General features: G+C 49.9%; 1 protein-coding gene across 1 annotated transcript in view; it reads right to left on the bottom strand.

The window, feature by feature from the left end:
• Window positions 1-1,209: 1,209 nt before the first annotated feature.
• LOC130876495 (caytaxin) overlaps window positions 1,210-23,998 on the bottom strand; it is a 29,826-nt gene continuing 7,037 nt past the window's right edge. Inside the window, exons 4-13 of the mRNA XM_057773063.1 lie at window positions 10,553-10,774; window positions 9,246-9,431; window positions 8,951-9,053; window positions 8,468-8,599; window positions 7,588-7,674; window positions 6,823-6,921; window positions 6,360-6,395; window positions 4,456-4,533; window positions 4,138-4,170; window positions 1,210-3,482 (exon numbers count right to left, since the gene is read on the bottom strand). Of these exons, the coding sequence (XP_057629046.1) occupies window positions 3,473-3,482; window positions 4,138-4,170; window positions 4,456-4,533; window positions 6,360-6,395; window positions 6,823-6,921; window positions 7,588-7,674; window positions 8,468-8,599; window positions 8,951-9,053; window positions 9,246-9,431; window positions 10,553-10,774 (986 nt within the window). The 3' untranslated portion in view covers window positions 1,210-3,472. The remainder of the gene's footprint in view (window positions 3,483-4,137; window positions 4,171-4,455; window positions 4,534-6,359; window positions 6,396-6,822; window positions 6,922-7,587; window positions 7,675-8,467; window positions 8,600-8,950; window positions 9,054-9,245; window positions 9,432-10,552; window positions 10,775-23,998) is intronic.

The following is a 23,998-nucleotide window of genomic DNA, read 5'->3' on the forward strand; positions in this document are numbered from 1 at the left end:
TGGCTTGACCCCGACACTGAGACTGGCTCTTATGGGGCCAAAAAAAGAGACTGCTCCTTCTGCCCCCGTCCCCCTCCCTCCCCCCCACCCCCACCCGCCGCCAGCCCCAGCGAGGCCCTGCCAGGAAATCCAAAAGTGTCGTGGCTAACGTGGGTCTAGGCTCTGGATGGTGACTCACATGACTGCCTTGCTCTGATGGCCTTTTCAGTGTGACCCTGTCATTGTGAACACATGTGATCAGAGTCATTGAGATCAGGCTCGGGGGAGCCAAGGTGGGGTTTTGTGCACACCCCGTTCTTTGTGTGTGTGCAGCCATGTATGGAGGTAGGGGGTCTATGCCAGGCGCCTTCTGGGATCTTCCTATGGCTGGGGCCTCTGCTTTCCGAGTGCTGGGATTAAAGGTGTGCACCACCACCGCTTGGCCTATTTATTTTATTTTTGTATGTATGTATGTATGTTGTCCGTCTGTGTGCCACATGCATGCTTGGTACCCAGGAGGCTGGAAGGGGTGTCAGGTCCCCTGGAGCTGGAGACACAGGTAGCCTTGGGAGCAGCAGGTGCACTAACCAGTTCTTTCTGCGGTAGGGGGTGTCTCACTGAGCTGGGCTATCTAGTCAATGACCCCCAGGGACCCTCCCTTTTCTGCCTCCTCAGCTCTGGAACCATCACTGTGCCTGCCTTGTGACTGAGACGGAAATATGTGGTGGCTGGACCCGGAGCCACAGGGCGGGAATGACGGCCTGGGACTGACTGAACGAAGGGGTCAGGGGGCCAATGGGTGCCATGTGAGCCTGCATGCAATGGAAGGCCCACCCAGCCTTCATCCCGCCCTCCATAGGGCCTGGAAGGACCAGACACATCCGGGTGACCGCACACTGGTCGATTCTCCATCCATACCCCAGGCTGGTCTGGAATCCTCTGTAATCCTCCTGCCTCAGCAGCCTTCTGAGGGCGGGGACGTCAGGCATAGGTCACCATGACCCCATCATGTCTTGCTAGTGACACGCAACATGGCCGTGCCCAAGTGTCTTTGGTCTCCTGCCATTTTGTATGTCTCAAGGTCCAGGCTGTGGAACTGAGGTCCTCGGAAGTTCGCTGGCTCCCATTCTCCCGGAGCAATGGGAGAGCAGTGGTCTCCCCCATCTCAGGAGGTTGTGCCCACACCCTCACCACCCACACCTGGGAGCACAGAGGGACCAACTCTCCCTCTGTATTATAATTTATTTCACATAAAAATCCCCCCCCAGCTTGCCAGTCATCACAGCGACTGTCCCCACCGTCTCCATGTTTATATCTACACAACTCGCTGGTGGAAGGTGGGCACTCTTCTGGGAAAGTTTTCAATGGATCCCGGGGCTTCTCTGTAAAGAAATTCAGCGGCCCTTCACCAGGAGCCGCTGGGCCTTTTCCTCTCGCCTCAGACTGTCCCCTGGCTACCTGAAGTGGTGGCCCTGTGTGGACTGGGATATTAAGCAACGCAGGGTCTTTCTCCTGTTTTGGGGTCCTCTGTGGCTGTGGTTCTGGGTCCTGCTTCCCTGGGTCGGTGGGTGCTGGTGATCTCAAAGGGGTGGTGGCTGCCGTGGCGGTGGGGGGTGTGTGGGCTGCTGTGGAGGGGGGAGGTGGCTGCCGTGGCGGCGGGGGAGGGGTGGCTGCCGTGGAAGCGGCAGCGGGGGGCGGAGGGGAGCGTGGGCTACCGTGGCGGCGGTGGGGCTGTGTGTGGGGGCTGTGGGTTGCCGTGGCGGTGGGGTGGTGGTGGGCTGCCATGGCGCAGCCTCCATTAGTTTCCCAGGGTTGGGGGAAGGACTTCAGACCCTTGAGGGCTGGGAGGATTATGTTCGTCCATCCGTCCCTGCCACAGCTGTCCTCATGCCATAGGCGTGGGCTGTCACCAGAAGCCACCAGGTAGGAAAAGCCTGTAGTATTCTGCTTCCAAAAGCCAAGAGAGGCCGTCTATGGGCCTCGATCTGGGGCGCCATCTGGGATCCCCTCTTCTATCTGATGTTGGATAAATACAACTTGCAAAGCCCTCACCCAGCTTGGGGGTACACACCTGCCAGGAGACTGAGTCAGGAGGATCGGGAGTTTGAGGCCACACTGATCCTGTCTCAAAACAAAACAAAACCCAGTGCCCTGCACAACAGGCTCTATCAGGTCCCTCTGAGGCCCAGGCGTGTGGTGCGTCCCCAGCAGAACTCAGATCCTTGGGTGCTGTTGGTCGGAGATTGTGACTCTCCAGGTGGAAGCTGCTCTCCTGCGGCCGCCAGAGGTTCAGGAGTGAGAGGCAGAGGCATGTCACAGAGGCCAAACACCTCATGGTGGGATGGATGGAACCCAGCCTTGGAGAAGGCAAGGACCAGTGGTTGGTGGATGAGTACCTCTCTGTAGACCAGGCTGTCCAGGAACTCACTGAGATCCTGGGGTTAAAAGTGTGTGCCACCAAGTCTTCAGGGAACCACAGGGGACTCCTCCTCATAAATGTCACCCGGTCTTAGTGCCCGTGGAGACAGGAGGCTTGCTTCTTACACTCCCATGGCGTCTGGACACCGTTGGTCCCAACTGTCCAGTCATCGGGGTAAACCTGCTCTTCGGAAAGTGCGTGAAGGTCAGGTGGCCTCAGTGTCCCGCCCACTGGACATATTTCCCTAGGGAATCCCCCAGATCTTCTAGCACCCACAGCCCTGTATCTTCATCTTTTTTTATGTCCTCTTACACTGAGCTGGTGTCTCCTGCTTGGTGACACAGGCCTAAGACTGGCCCGGGCAGGGGACAGAAAGGTGGACACAACTTCTCTGAGGAGGTGTCGGTTAAAGTCTCCAGGATTCACAGCTACTTTAAAGGGCTAGAAAATGTTCCAGATTGTGGGGAAGAGGGTTTGGGGACCACCAGGTGGACCAGCATGTGTGCAACGGGCTTGAAGGGCCCTGAAGACGCCAAATGGCAGAATGGGGGTGTCAGTGAGGATGTCAGGTCAGCGGTCACAGCCCTGCTTGGGGTGACAGGGAGAGGGGACAGAGGGTCTCATTCCACAGAGGAGCAGACGCAGCCCTAACCAGGAATCCAAGGCTCCAGCTGGGGACAGGTGAGAGCTGAGCAATGGTCTCTCGTGGTCAGTGAGAACGCACACTTATGCCATCTCAGGTGGGGCTGTGGAGGTCTGGAGGAAGAGCCGGAGTCACACAGGAACAGGGCGACGCCGTCCATGTCCAGCTCTGCCAACCACAAGCTCAGAGTATGGAAGGGTAGAGGCCAAGGACCCAGTTCGTTCCAGAAGGCGGCACACATCTCAATAAAAACTGTGAGATGGACTCAAGCAGCGGAAGACACCAGGGGGTGAAGAGGGGGACAAAGGAGCTGGACATCCTCCAACGATGGACACAGGATGAGGCAGGATGAAGTCTGGGGCTCTCAGGCCTCTGACGGAGGTTATGTGGTGTCTGGAATCTTCTCTGTCCATCTCCAGGTTCCAGTTAAATCAGGACATGCTGGAGAGTACAGGACAAGCAAGGTGGGGTCAGTGTCTGAGGCGGAGGTGAACTTCCACAGGAAAACTCAGAGTCAGTTATCTGGCTGGGAGAGCTCGGAGCAAAAAGCAATGGCTGCCACTAACATTCCAAATACAGATCAGAAGATGACTCTCCTCCCAGGGCAACAGCAATAAAGATCTGTGGACTCCTACACATCCACCCACCCACCCACCCATCCATCCATCCACCCATCCGTCCACCCACCCGTCCACCCGTCCGTCCATCCATCCATCCATCCATCCATCCACCCACCCACCCACCCACCCACCCACCCATCCATCCATCCATCCACCCACCCGTCCACCCATCCATCCATCCACCCGCCCGCCCGTCCGTCCGTCCGTCCATCCACCCACACATTCATCCACCCATCCACCCACACATCCGCCCATCCGTCCATCTGTCCATCCACCCATTCATCCCTCCTTTCTCTGAGTTTCATCTGAGCCTGGCAATGTGTGGGTGCTCTCTGGTCATGACCACCATGTCACACAATCAGGAAACAGATGCACTCTTATGTCACCTGCTGGGCCAAGCATACAAATCTTCACCCAAACTGAACTGCACTCAGAACATTCCAAGAAAACCCGCTGACACCCCGTGCTACACCCACCTCACTTCCCGGTCTTCTGTCACTTCTGCTGACCTGTGATGGGGAGGAGAAGGTGTTAGTTGCCTGTTCGAGACCCTAGGCGATTCCCATTTATTACTCATGGCTGGAAATCTCCACAGGAAGGCGGCCACCCTGCTGTGTTTTTCTAACAGAAAACAGGTGTCAACCTGCACCTGCCGCTAAAGGGGCAAGCCCAAACAAACAAAAATGAGGGGACCAGAGGAGCTGAAGCAGCTGCCCGGGTGTCATCAAGCTTGGGAAGGTGCTAACTACGTCCATCTTCTTCCCTGCCATGGCCCGCCATCCCTTTGTGCTTACCTGTCCTCTTCTTCCACCGTCTCTGGTTTTTCTTCGGATCTGGGAACGAGGAACTCTGGTTGTATTGGTGGTCGTGTGCTGTGATAGACAGAACCAGGTGACAAGGATGGGAGGCGGCTGGGGCTGAGGCAGGGACTCTGGGATCCCACTAGCCCCTCAAGTATGGACTGATGTTAGCATTTTGTTTCTGGTGTGTTGGAGGGAGCTGGTGGCCCAGGATAGGACAAGCTTGAGTCGTAACACAAGGGCTCCTGTCCCCCCCTCTTGAAAATAGGGTGTTGTATAGCCCAGGCTAGCCTGTAACTCCCTACGTAGCTGAGATGACCATAAACTCCTGTCTCCTCATGCCGATTGCAGGCAGGCTGGATATGTGGCACTGGGGATGGCCCCAGCGAGGCCAGTGCTCTACCATCTGAACCACAGTCCCAGGTCCATGCTTGGAAGGTCTGGGTGGTGGGAGGAGAAAGAGATACACAGAGCCCGGCTTGCTGGCTCGTGCCTCCCATCCCAGCACTGGGGACACTGAGGCATGGGATCCGAGGCCAGCCTGGGCCACCAAATACCTTGTCCCAAAGAAGAAAAACAGTGGGTCTCGGCACTAAGGAAGAGGCCACCAGAGTCTCGGGGGGACTAGGCGGGGACCCACTGGGCTCCACCCACTGCTGTGGGGCCTTTCCCATGAGATCCCTGGACTGTTACCCGGTCACGAAAAGGATTATAGCTCTGGTACCACGCCAACATGGATGGCACGGGAACTCGGAGCACAGCAGTTTTAATGGGACATTTGGGAGGACTGGCATGGCAGTACCCACTCCCAGGAGGTCCCAAGAGCCACACAGACGGGGGTCTCGGGGGTGGGAGGGGCACCGAGAACAGATGGACAGGGAGTTAATGTGAGATGGGGGTGGAGCGTCTCTGGGATACGGAAGGTTCTGAAGGGCTGGAGGGGAGGGCACAGCCCTGTGACCGGACTCCGCTGTGCCCAGCTGCAGGCTGGGATAGGTGAGGGGCAGAGTTTTACTCGCTGACTTTTAAAGATGGACAAGATGGTAGAAAGAGACAACAGAGAGAAACTTACAGGGGTCTCATCCTGAGCTTGGGCCGTCGTGTGGCCAAGTCAGTGAGGGCTCAGGGGCAGCCCGAGCCCCTGGGCATGGTCACCAAAGATCACCCCTTTGGGTCTCTGTGCTGAGTAAGGTCCTCAAACTAAATTAGGGAGTCAGGGGCCGGTGAGCTGGCTCAGCAGGTAAAGGCGCTGGCCGCCGAGTCTGGCAACCCAAGTTTGATCCCATTTGATGGCACGGGACCTGGATCCCCTCAAGTGACCTCCACATGTGTGCTGTGGTTTGCACGCATGCACGCACACACACACACACACGCACACACACACCCAACACAGACAGATAAATAACGTCTGATGGATGACCAAGACAGGGTGTGAATCCATGGCTGTCTCCAGAGGCCTGGTCTGAAAGGCAGGTCTCCGGGTGTGTATGAGGTCGTGTGGACCCCTGCGTTTGTGAGGAGGTCACGTCAGTCGTTGTCCTGGGTACTGAATCCCAGTTGTCAGGTCTGGGAGCAAGCCCTTTTACTGGCCAAGCCATCTTGCTGGCCCAGTCCACGTCATGTTTTTAAATGGGGTTTCTCACTGAGCCCGGGGTTCGCTGATTCAGGTCGGCTGCTGGCCCCAGGGTCCCATCTCCTTCTCCCCAGTGATTACAAATGGGCACCACAGGCCCGGCGGGTTACATGGGTACTGGGGATTTGAATTCAGGTCCTCGCACTTGCCCGCATCAGTTTTTCCACTGAAGGCCGAGCCAAGCCAGTGGGGCCATCGGTTGCTCTCACCAAGTCGAAGCCACCAAACCACCCCTCAGATCCCTCAGGAGCTGTGCCGCACTGACCTCTCTCTCTTGGCTCTGAGTCTCTGTTCTTCATACCTGAAGGAAAGAAAAATACAAGCAGGGAGTCAGACTCAGACACGGCTGCCAGGGCCACGGAGCTGAAGGGGAGGGCGGGTGCCAGGGATTGCGGACTGAGCTTCACGCTGAGCTGTGATAATGGTTCAATGTGAGCGCGCCTGTGAGTGCGTGCAGTACCCGCGGGGGCCGGAAGGGGGCATCGGGTCCCCGCGCGTGCAGTACCCAGAACTGGAGTCACGCAGGGGTTGTGAGCCCCTTGTGGATGCTGGGAGCCCACTGGGCCCTCTGCAGGGGCAGCCGGTGCGCTAACCGCTGAGCTGTCTCTCCAGTCCCCCAGTGTAAGCAGCAATGGAAAGGAAGCCGCTGCGGGGGGGGGGGGGGGGTTCGCGGCCGGAAGCAGCGTTGGTGGCAGACTGCCTGCGTGGGGACCCCGAGGGACACTCACTGCAGGACACACTCGGGCAGCTGCACGTGCTCCATGGGGATGAGTCGCTCCAGCTCCTCCAGGCTGTGCACGTACTGGATCTTACTGATGAACTTGACACTGGTGGACACAGGAGGGCAGACAAGGGGTCACCAGGCACAGCCGGGCCGGGCCCTGCCCAACCTGCCAAGTCGCCCATGCTGGCCTGGAACCCTCCTGCCTCAGTACGACCGTGATGAACGACGAACACCTCAGATGTGTTCTTTTTTAGAATCATTTTGTCACGTCTCTTTACTGCGCAAGCGCGAGTGAAACAAGGGGACACCTTGAGGGCGTCGGCTCCCTCCATCCCACAGGTGGTCGTGGGGATTGAACTCAGGCTGTCAGGGCCTGGCAGCAAGCTCCTCTACTAATAGAGCCGTCTCGCCAGCCCTTCAAGCGTATTCTTAAAAATAAAATGCAGAATTCTCCTCCGAGCCTGGTGACGCCTGTCATTCCGGCACTCATGGGGTTGAGGCCTGGGGATTGCCATTTCGGCACTGACCCACACTACACAGGGAGCGCAGGGCCAGAGCAGAAGGCTCTGTTGTGCAAGTGTTAGGACATGAGTTCAAATCCACAGCACGTGCACAAAACACCGGGCGTGGTGCTGGGGAGGCGGAGACAGGAGGATCGCTGCATTTGGCTGGATCAGTGAGTCTTGGGGCCCCAAACCATGTGGTTAGTGGAATCGCACCGACCGACCCGCAGAACACACACAGGGCACAGCGCCGGGCGGGGTCCCACCTGATGAAGGGCCGGGAGATGGCCAGCACGGTGCGGATGAACCATGACGGGTGCACAATGATCAGAGACTTCAGATTCTTCCTCAGTCTGTGTGGGGAGGCGAGGATGACACTGTCACAGGCTTGGGGCGCAGGGAGCCCCCCGGGGACAAGATGGACCGTTTACCCGCCATCCCTCCACAGTCTGCCATCCCCAAGTCCTCTTAGCTGACTGCACCCTCACAGCGCGAGAATTTGGAGGCCCTGGGACTCATCAACACCAGGCAGCAGTGTGGCCCTTCGCGCGCACGCGCACACACACACACCCACACACCCACACACACACCACAGTCCTGAATTCTAGGAAGTGCTTGTAGGTTTCAAAAATCTGTCTGAAGCTATTCATAAAACCCAGAAGAGAGGCCGGGCGGTGGTGGCGCACGCCTTTAATCCCAGCACTTGGGAGGCAGAGGCAGGCGGATCTCTGTGAGTTCGAGACCAGCCTGGTCTACAAGAGCTAGTTCCAGGACAGGCTCCAAAGCTACAGAGAAACCCTGTCTCGAAAAACCAAAAAAAAAAAAAAAAAAAAAAAAAAAAAAACCCAGAAGAGAGAGACAGCCCAGCGTTTACTCACAGATGGATAAACAGACAATACAGTTTGATCACAGGCTGGACTATTACTCAGCCGTGCACAAGAAAAGGCCCTTTTTTCTGACACCTCTAGAGAGGACGGCCCTTGAGGACTCAATGCACTCAATGCTTTGAGGCGTGGATCAGACACGGAAGGACACGCAGCACGGTGCCTCCCTCTGCAGGGGTCCCTAGAGTCCTCCCCAGTCACCAGCAGATACTGGCAGGACCCTCGCTGACTTCCTCCCTCGGTGCCCTCCTCCTCCTCTCACCTCCTGTCAATCATGTGGTAACACTTCTTCAGCCAGCCGATGCCCGGCATCCTCCTCCGGGGCGTGGCGCCGTTTAGATACACGATCATGTAGTCTTCAGCGACGAGCAGTTCCAGGCTGCTGATGACGTACCTGCGGTGGGGGGACGGGGTTCCCATATGAGGCACCGAGAGTGGGGCCCGCGTGGGCCTTCCTGCAGCCCTGCCGGGCAGGGCCAGACACACCCCAGCAGGTGTGGGAGCCCATTGGTGCGCTCCCGAACAGTCTGGAAGGGACCTGGGCCTGAGACGCCACCCAGGGCCCCCGCCTCCATCGCCAGCGCCGCCCCCCCAGACAGCTGAGAACCCCAACTCTTCTCTGAGCTCCAAGGGGCCCCATCCTCCTCGTTGCGTGGGTTTTGGGAAACGCGGTCTTGCTTTGTAGACCAGGCTAGCCTTGAAATCATAGAGCTCCGCCGCCTCTGCTTTCCCAGTGCTGACTTACAGGAAGAGATTCTCCATAATGTAGTGATAGTCGGGGGAGCTGCTGTCTGGGAGGAAGCAGGCTGCGAAGACGATGATAGCATTGAGGCCTTCCCCATAGTACCCTGGGAAGGAGGCATCCTGTGAGTGTCACGGTAACCCAGGCTAGACCGTTTCCTCCCTGACCAGCGTCTCCCGGTGGCGGGGATGATGCCCAGTGTGCCAGCCCCTGCGCACCCCAGCTGGACAGGCCCCCCCGTCAGGAGAACCACTGTCCGCGGTGACGTCGTGGGGGCGAGGTCGCGGGGTGCACACACCTCCGTGGGTGACCACCTTCATGTATGGCCGGATCATGTGCAGGTCGATGCGATGCTCCTGCTCCCCGATGATGACAGTCCGCCACAAGCGACCGTTGGCTGCGCTGCCATCATCCGCAGCGCTGTCCCCAAACAGGTCCGCGCTGTCTCCGGGCATGTTCTTGGCAGTGGCCACTGGGGTGTCGTCTGCAGTGGGGGGTGTGAATCCAGTGTGAATCCAGCCCTCCCCACACGAAGGTTGATCTGTGAATCCTGGGAGCTCTGGGAACACCTGAGGTGACGTAGCCTGGGATAACCGCCCTGAAGGTGGCGCTGTCCCATCCCAGGAGCCGAGGCCTCCCCGCCACGATGGTCTGTAGCCTCCAGCGGTCAGTCAGAATAAACCCGTTTCCCCTGGTTGTTTGTGTGTAAGATTTGTCGCAGCCACGAGAAAAGCCTGCTCCGCTCTGGCTACACCGCTGTCTCTGCCGGAAGCCCTCCATGATTGCACCTGAGGTAGCCGCTGACCACCCCCCATGACCCATCCCAAACCCGCTGTTTCCCTTCCTTCCTTCCTTCCTTCCTTCCTTCCTTCCTTCCTTCCTTCCTTCCTTCCTTCCTTCCTTCCTTCCTTCCTTCCTCCTCCTTCCTTCCTTCCTTCCTTCCTTTCTCCCCCCCCCTTTTTTTTTTATCAAGCGTGATGCTGAATGCTTTTAATCCTGGCACTCAGAGGCAGGTGGATCATGTGAGGTTTTCTGAGGCCAGCCTGGGATTATATAGTGCGTGTCTCCAAGAAAAAGCAAATAAATAATAATGATAAATGAGATTAAAATGGCCTTCCAGCGCATGGCCCTCCCTAGCTGCCTGCCAGGACTGCTTGAACCCAGCTCACTCCTCCTCCTGGGCCCTGCAGGGAGCTGAGCACAAAGATTCTGTCCCTGTACGTGAGTCACTCGCTGACTGATGTCTGGGGATGTGTGTGGCCCTGGTGGAGACTGGAAGAGGCCAGGGAGGGATAGTCCTGACATGCACACATCACTCCTGGTTTACGTGGGCTTCGCGCATGCCTATTATAGACCCTCCTGTGGACGTCTAGTTCCCTCTGCCCACCCCACCCTCGCAAGCCCGTAGGTAGCGTCCCTCTGGGAGGTAGCGACCTCGCTGGGCTACGAGAATCCTGTGACAGACCACAGGTCTGTGGGACCAGACATTCTGGGTCCTAGGGCCAACGCCGTCTCCCGGAGCTGTAATGGGGGCGGGGGTAGGGGGGCTGGCGAGGAGGTGGCTGGAGAAGCCAGAGGGGGACAGGGCAGGGACCCCACCGTTACCTTCCCACTCGAGCTCATTGCCGTTTCCCAGGAACTCCAGCGAGTCAGTCTCGTCGGGTGTCTCAATGTCGTCCACGTTGATGTCCAAGTCATCTGGCGTGTCCAGGAAGTCGTCGGACAGCAGGGAGCCCTCGCTCTGGTCCAGGGAAATGTTGATCTCTGGGGCCACCAGGGTCTTTCTCTTCCGATGTGCTCCGCCCAAGTTTAGGGTGGAGGGAGGAGCTGCGGGGACCCACAAGTGTGAAAGATTGCTCGCACCCCACCCTCCCCAGACAGGCTCTCGGTAGCCCAGGCTAACCTCAGAACCCCTCTCGTGTCCCCTCCCCGGGTGAGCCTCTGCCCGAGGAGCGCAGCCTCCGCGATGTGACCTCTTTCTCGGGAAGTTTCTGTCCCACTCCCACGCCTTGTCCCTAAACCCAAGTCCACCCAGAACGAGTTCAATGCGCCTGGGTCTTCTGAGAGGACCAGAGAGAGACGTCACCCCGGGGCATCACAACTGAGAAAATGCCCACCAGACTGACATGGGAGGGCTGAGCTCACTGTGGGTGGGGCCACCCGGGCAGGGGTTTTGAGTGCTGTAAAAGCAGAATCATCTCCAGAGAGGCGCCATTCAGCAAGTGGTGGGAACAGACGCAGACCCACAGTCAAGTACGAAGAAGAGAGGGAGGAAGGGTTGTGGGAGCCAGAGGGGTCACGGCCACCACAAGAACACCCACAGAATCAACTAACCTGGGCTCATAGGAGCTGAGACACTGAATCAACCAGGGAGCCTGCATGGGACTGACTGACCGGCACTCTGCATATATGTGACAGGTGTGTGGCTTGGTCCTCGTGCGGGACTCCTAACAGCTGGAACAGGGGCTGTCTCTGACATCTCTGTGTGATAGTCCTGGCTGTCCGGGAACTAGCTCTGTAGACCAGGCTGCCTTCGAACTCACAGAGATGCGCCTGCCTCTGTCTCCTGAATGCTGGGATTAAAGGCGTGCGCCACCACTGCCAGGCTATCTCCTGACTCTTACTCTGGCTTTGGGGACCCTACTCATACTGGGCTCCCTCCACCAGCCTTAACATGCTGTAACTTGTTTTCCTACCTCTGGCTGATGCTGATATCCCCGGGAGGCCTGCTCTTTTCTGCTGGGGGGGGGGGATGAGGAGTGGATGGGGGCGGGGAAGACTGGGAGGAAAGGAGGGAGGGGAGGCAAATTGCTGAACTTGAAAAAGAGCAAGGAGGCTGGGGGGGGGGGGGCGCACGCAGGAAGCAACGCCTCTCCACAGCCTCTGCTTCAGCTCCCGCCTCCAGGTTCTGGCCCCAACGTCCCTCGTGGTGAACTGTGACACGGAAGTATGAGCCACACAAGCACTGTCCTCCCCACGCTGGTTTTAGTCACCATGTTTGCCACAGTCACAGAAAGCACACTAGGACAGCTCCAAATGTCTGAAGTGGGCAGCTTAAGGACAGGGGGCCTGGCCCCAGAGTCTGTGCTCAGTGAAGGGTCAACCACAGCGCTCTAGGGAAGCCCTCATCCACAGTCACTGCGTGGACCCACGCTCACGGAGGTCTTCATACAAGCCTGTCATCCCACCGACACACTGAGGCAGAGGCAGCCTGGCCTTGACAGATTTCTCAATCGTAGGACTGAAAAACTTTTTCAACAATCAGATGACCCCTCCTGGTGGCTTTATTCGTGGTGGACACAGAGAACTGACTGCCATAAGCTGTTCTTCCAAATCCACGTGTGACACCCAACAACCCACAATACACACCTTGAGGGTGTGGCCCGCCTAGAATCCCCTGTGAGGAACTGGGGGTGTGGTCAAGGTGGAGCCCCGCCTAGAATCCCCAGTGAGGGGCTGGGGGCGTGGTCAGGTGGAGCTCCCTCCTCCTCATTGCAATGGCCCTCTGTTCCGTTCCTGGTACCAAGGAAAACTATTTAAGACTCATTAGGGCTCCTCTCTTTTCTCTTTCCCTTTAGCTACCTAGTCTCTGCAGAATCAGTCAGAGCTGCCTCTTTGGGACTTGGAAATAAGAGTAAACTTTCCAAGAAAATTCTAAACTAGCCACCATCAGTGCCACCCACTCAGGAAGAGGTTTGTTTTTAGGTGTCACGTGACTGTGCAGCGGAAGTGTGTCCATATCCCCCACCCCAACCTCAGGGTGTGAGTGATTACTGCTGCTGAGGACCACACTGGGAATCCAGGGCTGCACCCTCTGCCTCCCTCCCAGAAGTGGGTGGAGCCTCCGGATCCATGAGGTTTGCTAAAAGGCTACCGACTCTTCCCACAGGGCAGCATCAAAATCATGGCCCAGGGTCACATGTGGAGGTGACGCTCATGACCAACAGCACAAAGGGACCAAAGGATGGTCTGTGAGGTGAAGGGGGGTATCGTCAAGCCTTAACGTTAAATGGCATTGTGTGTGTGTGTGTGTGTGTGTGTGTGTGTGAGAGAGAGAGAGAGAGAGAGAGAGAGAGAGAGAGAGAGAGAGAGAGAGAACAGGCCAGGCATCGTGGTGCACACCTTTAATCCCAGTAATGCAGAGTCTCTGTGAGCTGTAGGCCAACCTGCTCTACCAAGCAAGTGCCTGCTTAACCTGCACAGTGAGACCATGTCTCAAAAAAATGGTATTTGCTCCGACACACATGGGGAAAGAGGTTTTATTCTATAAAGAAACACACAGAAGGCCCTCGAAAGCACGCCTCTCACCCAGTACTTGGGATGTGAAGACAGGAGGATCAGGAATTCTGGGTCATCTTCAGATACATAATAAATTTGAGCTAGCCTGGGCTTCATGACACCCTGTCTCAAAAAACAAACAAAAAATAGATTAAAAAGATGGAAAGAGAGAAAGCTCCACCAGGAGCAGAAGCCAGAAGCAAACCCAGTCCCGGGACACGGGTGGATCAGGATTGAACCAGCGACCAGATCCAGAGCCAACAATCTCCACTGGAACAGATACAAGGGAGTAACCTGATGGAGGAAGGTCATTGGTTAAAAATAAAGAAACTGCTTGGCCCTCATAGGTTAAAACATAGGTGGGTGGAGTAAACAGAACAGAATGCTGGGAGGAAGAGGAAGTGAGCTCAGATGCAGGGCAGCTCCTCTGAGAGACAGACGCCATGCTCCCCTCTCCCGGGCAGCCTCAATAGCTCTACTCTCTGAGGCAGAAGCGATGAAGCAAGCCGCCAGGTCAGACATGCTGAATCTTTCCTGATAAGACTGATGCTACACAGATTATTAGAGATGGGTTGATCGGGATATGAGAATTAGCCAGTAAGGGCTAGAGCTAATGGGCCAAGCAGTGTTTAAAGGAATACAGTTTATGTGTTGTTATTTCGGGGCATAAGCTAGCTAGGCAGCCATGAGCTGGGCTGTGGGAAGAGGCCCACAGCTCCCACTACAGTAACCGCTGAGTAAGTGAGCCAGAGCTGGCTGAGGGTCCAGACATGAATCAGGGACCTTCAAGGGAATAGACCTAAACCAACATCCTGGTGGATCTGGGCGAGAGTCTAGGATCTCCCAGAAACTAGGCCAGAGCCAGGACCTCTGTCAGCCTGGGCATTAGTGAACCTAGGTCCTCTGAAAGAATAGGCAGGAACCAGAGATCTCGGCAGGGCCAGGCACGAGTCTGGGACCTCAGAGAGAGTAACCCTGAGCCAAGACCTCTGTGGGTTTGGGCATTGGTCTGGAACATCAAAGGGAATGGACAGGAACCTGGAACCGCTGTGGGTCCAAGCATGAGTCTGAGACCTCTGGGGGAGTAAGCAGGTCCTAGGTGGGTTGGGGTGCACCGGAGCTTGGAACCTCCGAGGCATAGACTGGAACCAGACACCTTTCCAGGCCCAACTCCAACCCAGGGACTTCTGCAGGAGGGAATCCAGACCAGGATTTACAGATACAGGTAAAAGCTGGTAACCTAGGCCAAAGTTACCCTGAGGCAAGGAACTCCACCTTGGGCTACAAATTCCACAGAAGTAGGACTGAATGAGACACCTAGGACAGAGAGAGCCTGAGGAAACAAACTCCACCAGGAGCAGAGCCAGGAGCAAACCCAGTCCTGGGACACTGGCAGACCAGGATTGAGCCTGCAATCTGACTCAGAGTCTGCGATCTCCACCACAACAGGTCCAACTCCAAGCCAGGGACTTCTGCAGGAGGAGATCCAGACCAGGATTTACAAAAGCAGATCAAAGCCAGCAGCCTAGGCCAAAGTAGGCCTGAGACAGCAAACTCCGAGGGAGCAGAGTAAAGCACAGGAGCACTGAGCTATCTGCAGGAACAGGAATAACCAACGGGGTAACTAGAACTGTGGCACTGACTGTACCACGAGGAACAACCATCTGAGCCTCGGATCCACTGGCACCTAGAAGATTATTCAACAGAATCTCAGACAGCCCCAACCACACCTATTAGAGGAAAAGATGAGTAGGATAGGTAAGATCACATGCTACACCACAAAGAAAAACACAATACCAGTAAAACCTAAAGACCCTAGAAAAGCAAGACCTGAACAACCAAATATGGATGAACCAGAAGAAAATGATCTAAAAAATAACCCCAAGAGAATGTTTGAAATTCTTTTTTTTTGAAATTCTTAAAGATGAAATGAGAAATTACCTGAAAGAAATGGAGGAAAAAACAAACAAAAAAATTGGAAGGTATCAACAAATCACTTAAAGAAAACCAGGAAAAAGAAGCAAAACGTATAAAAGAAACTATTCAGGACTTGAAAACTATATATATAGAAACTATATATATAGAAAAAATATAGAAAACACAAGCCACAGGAATTATAGAAACAGAAATCATGAGAAAAAGATCAGGAACCACAAATGCAAGCATGAACGACAGAATACAAGAAATGGAAGAGAGAATCTCAAGCGCTGAAGATACAATAGAGGAAATAAACTCATCAGTTAAAGAAAACATTAAATCTAACAAAAGCTTAACCCAAAATATCCACAAAATATGGGACACCATAAAAAGGCCAAATCTTAGAATAATAGGTATAGAATAAGGAGAAGAAGTTTAACTCAAAGGCACAGAAAATTTATTTAACAAAATCATAGAAGAGAACTTTCCCTACCTAAAGAAAGATATGCCTATGAAGATACAAGAAGCTTACAGAACACCAAATAGACTGTATCCAAAAAAAAAAAAAAAGTCTTCTCGCTACATAATAATCAAAACACTAAACATACAGAGTAAAGAAAGAATAATAAGAGCTGCAAGGAAAAAGGCCAAGTAACATATAAAGCAGACCAATCAGAATTACACATGACTTCTCAGTGGAGACAATGAAACACAGGTCGTGGTCAAGCGTTATGCAGACATTAAGAGACCATGGAAGCCAGCCCAGACTACTATACCCAGCAAAACTGTCAATCACCATAGAAGGACAAAACAAGATATTCCATGACAAATCTAGATTTCACCAATACCTAGGCACAAACCCAGCCCTACACAAAATACTAGAAGGAAAACTCCACCCCAAGGAAGATGGCTACACCAACGAAAACAGACACAATTGATGATCTCATTACAGAAAATCCTGAAGAAGAAATAAAATGCACAAATTAACATCACCAACAATGAAAACCAAATGAACAGGAGACAGCAACTACTGGTCATTAATATCCCTTAATGTAAGCCGGGCGGTGGTGGCGCACGCCTTTAATCCCAGCGCTCGGGAGGCAGAGGCAGGCGGATCTCTGTGAGTTCGAGACCAGCCTGGTCTACAGAGCTAGTTCCAGGACAGGCTCCAAAGCCACAGAGAAACCCTGTCTCGAAAAACCAAAAAAAAAAAAAAAAAAAAAAGCCTTAATGTAAATGGACTCAACTCACCCATAAAAAAACAAAAGCTAACAGACTGGATTCAAAAACAGAATCCATCCCTATTCTGCATACAAGAAACGCATCTCAATCTCAAAGACAGACATCGTCTCAGAGTAAAAAGTTGGGAAAAATATACCAATCAAATGAACCTAAGAAACAAATGGGTATAGCTATCCTAATATCTAACAAAATAGACTTCAAGTTAAATTAGTCAAAAGAGACAAAGAAGGACATTTCATATTAGTCACAGGAAAAATTCATCAAGAGGAAATTTCAATATTGAACATTTATGCCCCAAATACAAGGGCACCCTCATATGTCAAAGATACACTTCTAAAGCTTAAATCATATATTACACCCCACACACTAATAGAAGGAGACTTCAATACTCTGACCACTGGACAGGTCAATCAGACAACAAATGAACAGAGAAATAAGAGAACTAACAGATGTTTTGACTCCAATGGACTTAACAGACATCTATAGAATATTCCATCCAAACAGAAAAGAATATACCTTCTTCTCAGCACCTCATGCAACCTTCTCAAAAATTGACCACATACTTGGTAACAAAGCAAACCTCAACAAGTAAAAAAAAAAAAATGGAATAACCCAATGTACCTTATCTAATCACCATGGTTTAAAACTAGAAGTCAACAGCAATACTAATTCCAGAAATGCACAAACACATGGAAATTAAACAATGCTCACCAGAATCTTAAATGGGTCAAGGAAGAAATAAGGGGGAAACTAAAAACTTCCTAAAATTCAATAAAAATGACCACACAACATACCCAAATTTATGGGGCACAATGAAAGCAGTGTTAAGAGGAAAGTTCATAGCACTAAATGCCTACATAAAGAAGCTGGAAAAATCCCACACTAGTGAATTAACAGAACATTTGAAAACTTTAGAATAAAAAGAAGCAAACTCACATAAGAGAACTAGATGGCAGGAAATAATTAAATTGAGAGCTGAAATCAACAAAATAGAAACAAAGAAAACAATACAAAGAATCAATGAGACAGAGTTGGTACTTTGAGAAAATCAACAAAATAGACAAACCTTTATCCAAATTAACCAAAAGACAGAGAGAGAATATCCAAATTAACAATATCAGAAATGAAAAGGGGGACATAAAAACAGACATGGAGGAAATACAGAGGACCATCAGGTCATATTTTGAAAACCTATACTCCACAAAATTGGAAAACTTAAAAATTGGACAATTTCTGGATAAATATCACTTACCAAAATTAAATCAAGACCAGATATACAAATTAAACAGACCTATAACTGCTGAAGAAATAGATAGAAACAGTCATCAAAAGTCTCCCAACCAAAAAAATGCCCAGGACCAGATGGTTTCAGCTCAGAATTCTGTAAGACTTTTAAAGAAGAACTAATACCAATACTCCTCAAATTATTCCACACAATAGAAACAGAGGGAACATTGCCAAACTCTTTTTATGAGGCTACAATTACCCTGATAACCAAACCACAGAAAGACAATACTAAGAAAGAGAATACAGACCAATCTCACTCATGAACATTGATGTAAAAATACTAAATAAAAATACTGGCAAATCTAATCCAAGAACACATCAGAACCATCATCCACCATGACCAAGTTGGCTTCATCCCAGAGATGCAGGGATGGTTCAACATACGAAAATCTGTCAACGTAATTCACCATAGAAATGAGCTGAAAAATAAAAACCACATGATCATCTAAATAGATGACGAAAAAGCATTTGACAAAATACAACATCCCTTCATGATAAAGGTCAAGGAACATACCTAAATATAATTAAGGCAATATACAGCAAGCCAACAGCCAACATCAAACTAAATGGAGAGAAACTCGCAGTGATTCTTCTGAAATAAGGAACAAGACAAGGTTGTCCACTCTCTCCATACCTATTCAATATAGTTCTTGAGGTCCTAGCTAGAGCAATAAGACACCAAAGGGAGATCAAAGGGATACAAATTGGAAAAGAAGTCAAACTCTCACTGTTCGTTGATGATATGATAGTTTCTACAAGTGATCCCAAAAATTCTACCAAGGAACTTCTACAACTCATAAACACTTTCATCAATGTAGCAGGATACAAGATTAACTCAAAAAATGAGTAGCCCTCCTGTACACAGATGATAAAAGAACTGGGGAAGAAATCAGAAAATCAACACTCTTCACAATAGTCATAAACAGCATAAAATATCTCGGAGTAACTCTAACCAAATAAGTGGATGACTTGTATGACAAGAACTTTAAATCTTTGAAGAAAGAAATTGAAGAAGACCAAGGGAGATCCTTCCATTTTCTGGTATCCTCCTCAATTTCTTTCTTCATTGACTTAAAGTTCTTGTCAAATAGATCCTTTACTTCCTTGGTTAGGGTTACCCCAAGATATTTTATGCTATTTGTGGCTATCATGAAGGGTGATGCTTCTCTGATTTCCATCTCTGCTTCCTTATCCTTTGTGTATAGGAGGGCAACTGATTTTTTGGAATTGATCTTGTATCCTGCAACGCTACTAAAGGTGTTTATCAGTTGAAGGAGTTCTTTGCTGGAGTTTTTGGGGTCACTTATGTACACTATCATATCGTCTGCAAATAATGAAAGTTTAACTTCTTCCTTTCCGATTTGAATCCCTTTGATCCCCTTATGTTGTCTTATTGCTATTGCTAGAATTTCAAGCACTATATTAAAGAGGTATGGAGAAAGTGGACAACCTTGTCATGTTCCTGATTTTAGTGGAATAGCTTTGAGTTTCTCTCCATTTAATTTGATGTTAGCTGACGGCTTGCTATAAATAGCTTTTATTATAGTTAGGAACGACCCTTGTATTCCTAATCTCTCTAAGACCTTTATCATAAAGGGATGTTGAATTTTGTCAAATGCTTTTTCAGCATCTAATGAAATGATCATATGGTTTTTTTCTTTCAGGTTATTTATATGATGGATTACATTGATAGATTTTCGTATGTTGAACCAGCCCTGCATCTCTGGGATGAAGCCTACTTGATCATAATGGATAATTTTTCTAATGTGTTCTTGGATTCGGTTTGCCAGTATTTTATTGAGTATTTTTGCGTCGATGTTCATGAGTGAGATTGGCCTGTAGTTCTCTTTTTGGTTGTGTCTTTGTGTGGTTTTGGTATCAGAGTAACTTCAGCTTCATAAAAGGAATTTGGCAATGACTTCTCTGTTTCAATATTGTGAGGATCAACATAGTAAAAATAGCAATTCTACCAAGGGCAATTTATAGATTCAATGCAATCCCCATTAAAATCCCATCAAAATTCTTCACAGATCTTGAGAGGACAATAATCAACTTTATATGGAGAAACAAAAAACCCAGGATAGCCAAAACAATCTCTATATAATAAAGGATCATCTGGAGGCATTACCATCCCTGACCTCAAACTCTATTACAGAGCCTCAGTATTGAAAACAGCTTGGTATTGGCATAAAAACAGAGAAGTCAATCAATGGAACCGAGTAGAAGACCCTGATTTTAACCCACAAACTTATGAACACCTAATTTTTGATAAAGGAGCTAAAAGTATTCAATGGAAAAAAGAGAGCATCTTCAACAAATGGTGCTGGCAGAACTGGTTGTCAACGTGTAGAAGAATGAAAATAGATCCATATCTATCACCATGCACAAAACTCAAGTCCAAATGGATTAAAGACCTCAATATTAGTCTGAACACACTGAACCTGATAGAAGAAAATGTTGGAAGTACTCTACAACATATGGGTACAGTAGATCACTTCCTACGTTTATCCCCAGCAGCACAGACATTAAGGACAACATTGAATAAATGGGACCTCCTGAAACTGAGTAGCTTCTGTAAAGCAAAGGACACTGTCACTAAGACAAAAAGGCAACCCACTGACTGGGAGAAGATCTTCACCAACCCTGCTACAGACAAAGGTCTGATCACCAAAATATATAAAGAACTCAAGAAACTAAACTTTAAAATGCTAATGAACCCAATAAAAAAATGGGGCACTGATCTGAACAGAGAATTCTCAACAGAAGAAATTCAAATGGCCAAAAGACACCTAAGGTCATGCTCAACCTCCTTAGCGATAAGGGAAATGCAAATTAAAACAACTTTGAGATACCATCTTACACCTGTCAGAATGGCTAAAATCAAAAACACCAATGATAGCCTTTGCTGGAGAGGTTGTGGAGAAAGAGGCACACTCATTCATTGCTGGTGGGAATGCAAACTTGTGCAACCACTTTGGAAATCAGTGTGGCGATTTCTCAGGAAATTTGGGATCAACCTACCCCAAGATCCAGTAATACCACTATTGGGAATATACCCAAGAGATGCCACATCAAATGACAAAAGTATCTGTTCAACTATGTTCATAGCAGCATTGTTTGTAATAGCCAAAACCTGGAAACAACCTAGATGCCCTTCAATGGAGGAATGGATGAAGAAAGTGTGGAATATGTACATATTAGAGTACTACTCAGCAGTAAAAAACAATGACTTCTCGAATTTTGCGTGCAAATGGATGGAAATAGAAAACACTATCCTGAGTGAGGTATCCCAGACCCAAAAAGAGGAACATGGGATGTACTCACTCATAATCGGTTTCTAGCCATAAATAAAAGACATTAAGCATATAATGTGTGATCCTATAGAAGTTAAATAAGAAAGTGAACCCAAAGAAAATCATATAGTCATCCGCATGGAGAGGGGGAAGTAGACAAGATTGCAGGGCAAAAACTGGGAACTTGCGGGTGAGGTGGCATGGGGCAAAGGGGAAATGGGATGAGAAACATGAGAAGGGGAGGATGGGAGGAGCTCGGGGGATTGGGATGGTGGGGATATAGGAAGGATGGATACGGGAGCAGCGAAGTATATATCCTATCTAAGGGAGCCATCTTAGGGTTGGCAAGAGACTTGACTCTTGAGGGGTTCGCAGGTGTCCAGGAATATGTCCCCAGCTGGTACCTTGGGCAACTAAGGAGAGGGAACCTGAAATGACCCTATCCTATACTGATGAATATCTTGCATATCACCTTAGAACCTTCATCTGGCGATGGATCGAGGTAGAGACAGAGTCTCAATTTGGAGCAACGGTCTGAGCTCTTAAGGCCCAAATGAGGAGCAGAAGGAGCGAGAACATGAGCAAAAAATCAGGACCACGAGGGATGCACCCACCCACTGTGACAATGGAACTTGTTTATTGGGAGCCCACCAAGGCCAGCTGGTCTGGGACTGAATAAGCATGGGTTGATTCCGGACTCTCTGAGCATGGCTGTCAATGAAGACTGATGAGAAGCCAAGGACAATGGCACTAGGTTTCGATCCTAATACATGAACTGGCTTTGTGGGAGCTTAGCCTGTTTGGACGCTCACCTTTCTGGACGTAGATAGAAGGACCTTGGTCTTCCCGCAGGGCAGAGAATTTGGACTGCTCTTCAGTATCGAGAGGGAGGGGGAATGGAGTGGGGGGAGGAGAAGAGGAGTGGGGATAGGGGGAGGGGAGTGGGGGGAGCGGGCAATATTTGGGAGGAGGGGAGGGAAATGGGAAACGGGGAGCAGGTGGAAATTTTAATTAAAAAAGAATAAAAAAAAAAGAAATTGAAGAAGACATCAGAAAGTGGAAAGACCTCTCATGCTCTTGGGTAGGCAGAATTAATATAGTAAGACAGACAATCTTGGGCTAGAGAGATAGCTCAGAGGGTAAGAGCATTGCCTGCTCTTCCAAAGGTCCTGAGTTCAATTCCCAGCAACCACATGGTGGCTCACAACCATCTGTAATGAGGTCTGGTGCCCTCTCCTGGCCTGCAGGCATACACACAGACAGAACATTGTATACATAATAAATAAATAAATGTTAAAAAAAAAGAATGGCCGGGCGGTGGTGGCGCACGCCTTTAATCCCAGCACTCGGGAGGCAGAGGCAGGCAGATCTCTGGGAGTTCGAGGCCAGCCTGGTCTACAAGAGCTAGTTCTAGGACGGGCACCAAAGCTACAGAGAAACCTTGTCTCGAAAAACCAAAAAAAAAAAAAAAAAAAAGAATGACAATCTTACCGAAAGCAATCTACAGATTCAACGCAATGCCCATCAAAATCCCAGAAAAAGTCTTCAAAGACGTCGGAAGAACGGTACTCAACTTCATATGGAAAAGCAAAAAACCCAGCATAGCCAAAACAATCGTGTACAATAAAAGAACTTCTGGAAGCATCACCATCCCTGACTACAGAGCTACAGTACTGAAAACAGCCTGGTATTGGCATAAGACAGGAGGACCAATGGAACCGAATAGAAGACCCGGATATCAATCCACACATCTTCAAACACCTGATCTTTAATAAAGAAGCAAAAAATATCAAATGGAAAAAATAAAGTATATTTAACAAGTAGTGCTGGTATAACTGGATATCAACATGTAGAAAAATGAAAATAGACCCATATCTATCACCATGCATAAAACTCAAGTCCAAATGGATCAAAGACCTCAACATAAAGCCAGCCACACTGAACCTTATAGAAGAGAAAGTGGGAAGTACACTTGAACACATTGACACAGAGAATCACTTCCTAAATAGAACCCCAGCAGCACAGACACTGAGAGAAGCAATTAATAAACGGGATCTCTTGAAACTGAAAAACTTCTGTAAAGCAAAGGGTACGGTCAACAAGACAAAACGACAGCCTACAGAATGGGAAAAGATCTTCACTAACCCCACATCAGACAGAGGTCTGATCTCCAAAATATACAAAGAACTCAAGAAATTGGACACCAAAAGATCACATAATCCAATAAAAAAAAATGGAGCACAGACCTAAACAGGGAACTCTCAACAGAGGAATCTAAAATGGCTGAAAGACACTTAAGGAGATGTTCAACATCCTTAGTCATCAGAGAAATGCAAATCAAAACAACTCTGAGATTCTATCTTACACCTGTAGGAATGGCCAAGATCAAAACACTGATGACAACCAATGCTGGAGAAGCTGTGGGGAAAGGGGAACACTTCTGTATTGCTGGTGGGAATGCAAGCTGGAACAGCCCCTTTGGATGTCAGTGTGGGGATTTCCCAGAAAATTAGGAAACAACCTTCCTCAAGACCCAGCAATACCACTTTTGGGTCCTTATCCAATGGATGCTCAATCGTGCCACAAGGACATGTGCTCAACTATGTTCATAGCAGCTCTGTTTGTCATAGCCAGAACCTGGAAACAACATAAATGCCCCTCGATCAAAGAATGGATAAGAAAAATGTGGTACATTACACAATGGAGTACTACACAGCAGAAAAACATAATGATAGTTTGAATTTTGCAGGAAAACGGATGGAACTAGAAAACATTATTTTGAGTGAGGTAACCCAGACACAGAAAGACAATTATCACATGTACTCACTCATAAGTGGTTTTTAAACATAAAGCAAAGAAAGCCAGCCTACAAACCACAATCCCAGAGAATTTAGACAACAATGTGGACACTACGAGAGACTTACATAGATCTAATCTACATGGGAAGTAGAAACTATAAAAAGAAAAGATCTCCTGAGTAAACTGGGAGCATTGGGACCTTGGGGGAGGGTTGAAAGGGGGAAAGGAGAGGCAG

This window comes from Chionomys nivalis, chromosome 6 (assembly GCF_950005125.1).
Source record: "Chionomys nivalis chromosome 6, mChiNiv1.1, whole genome shotgun sequence".
NCBI classification, from domain to species: domain Eukaryota; kingdom Metazoa; phylum Chordata; class Mammalia; order Rodentia; family Cricetidae; genus Chionomys; species Chionomys nivalis.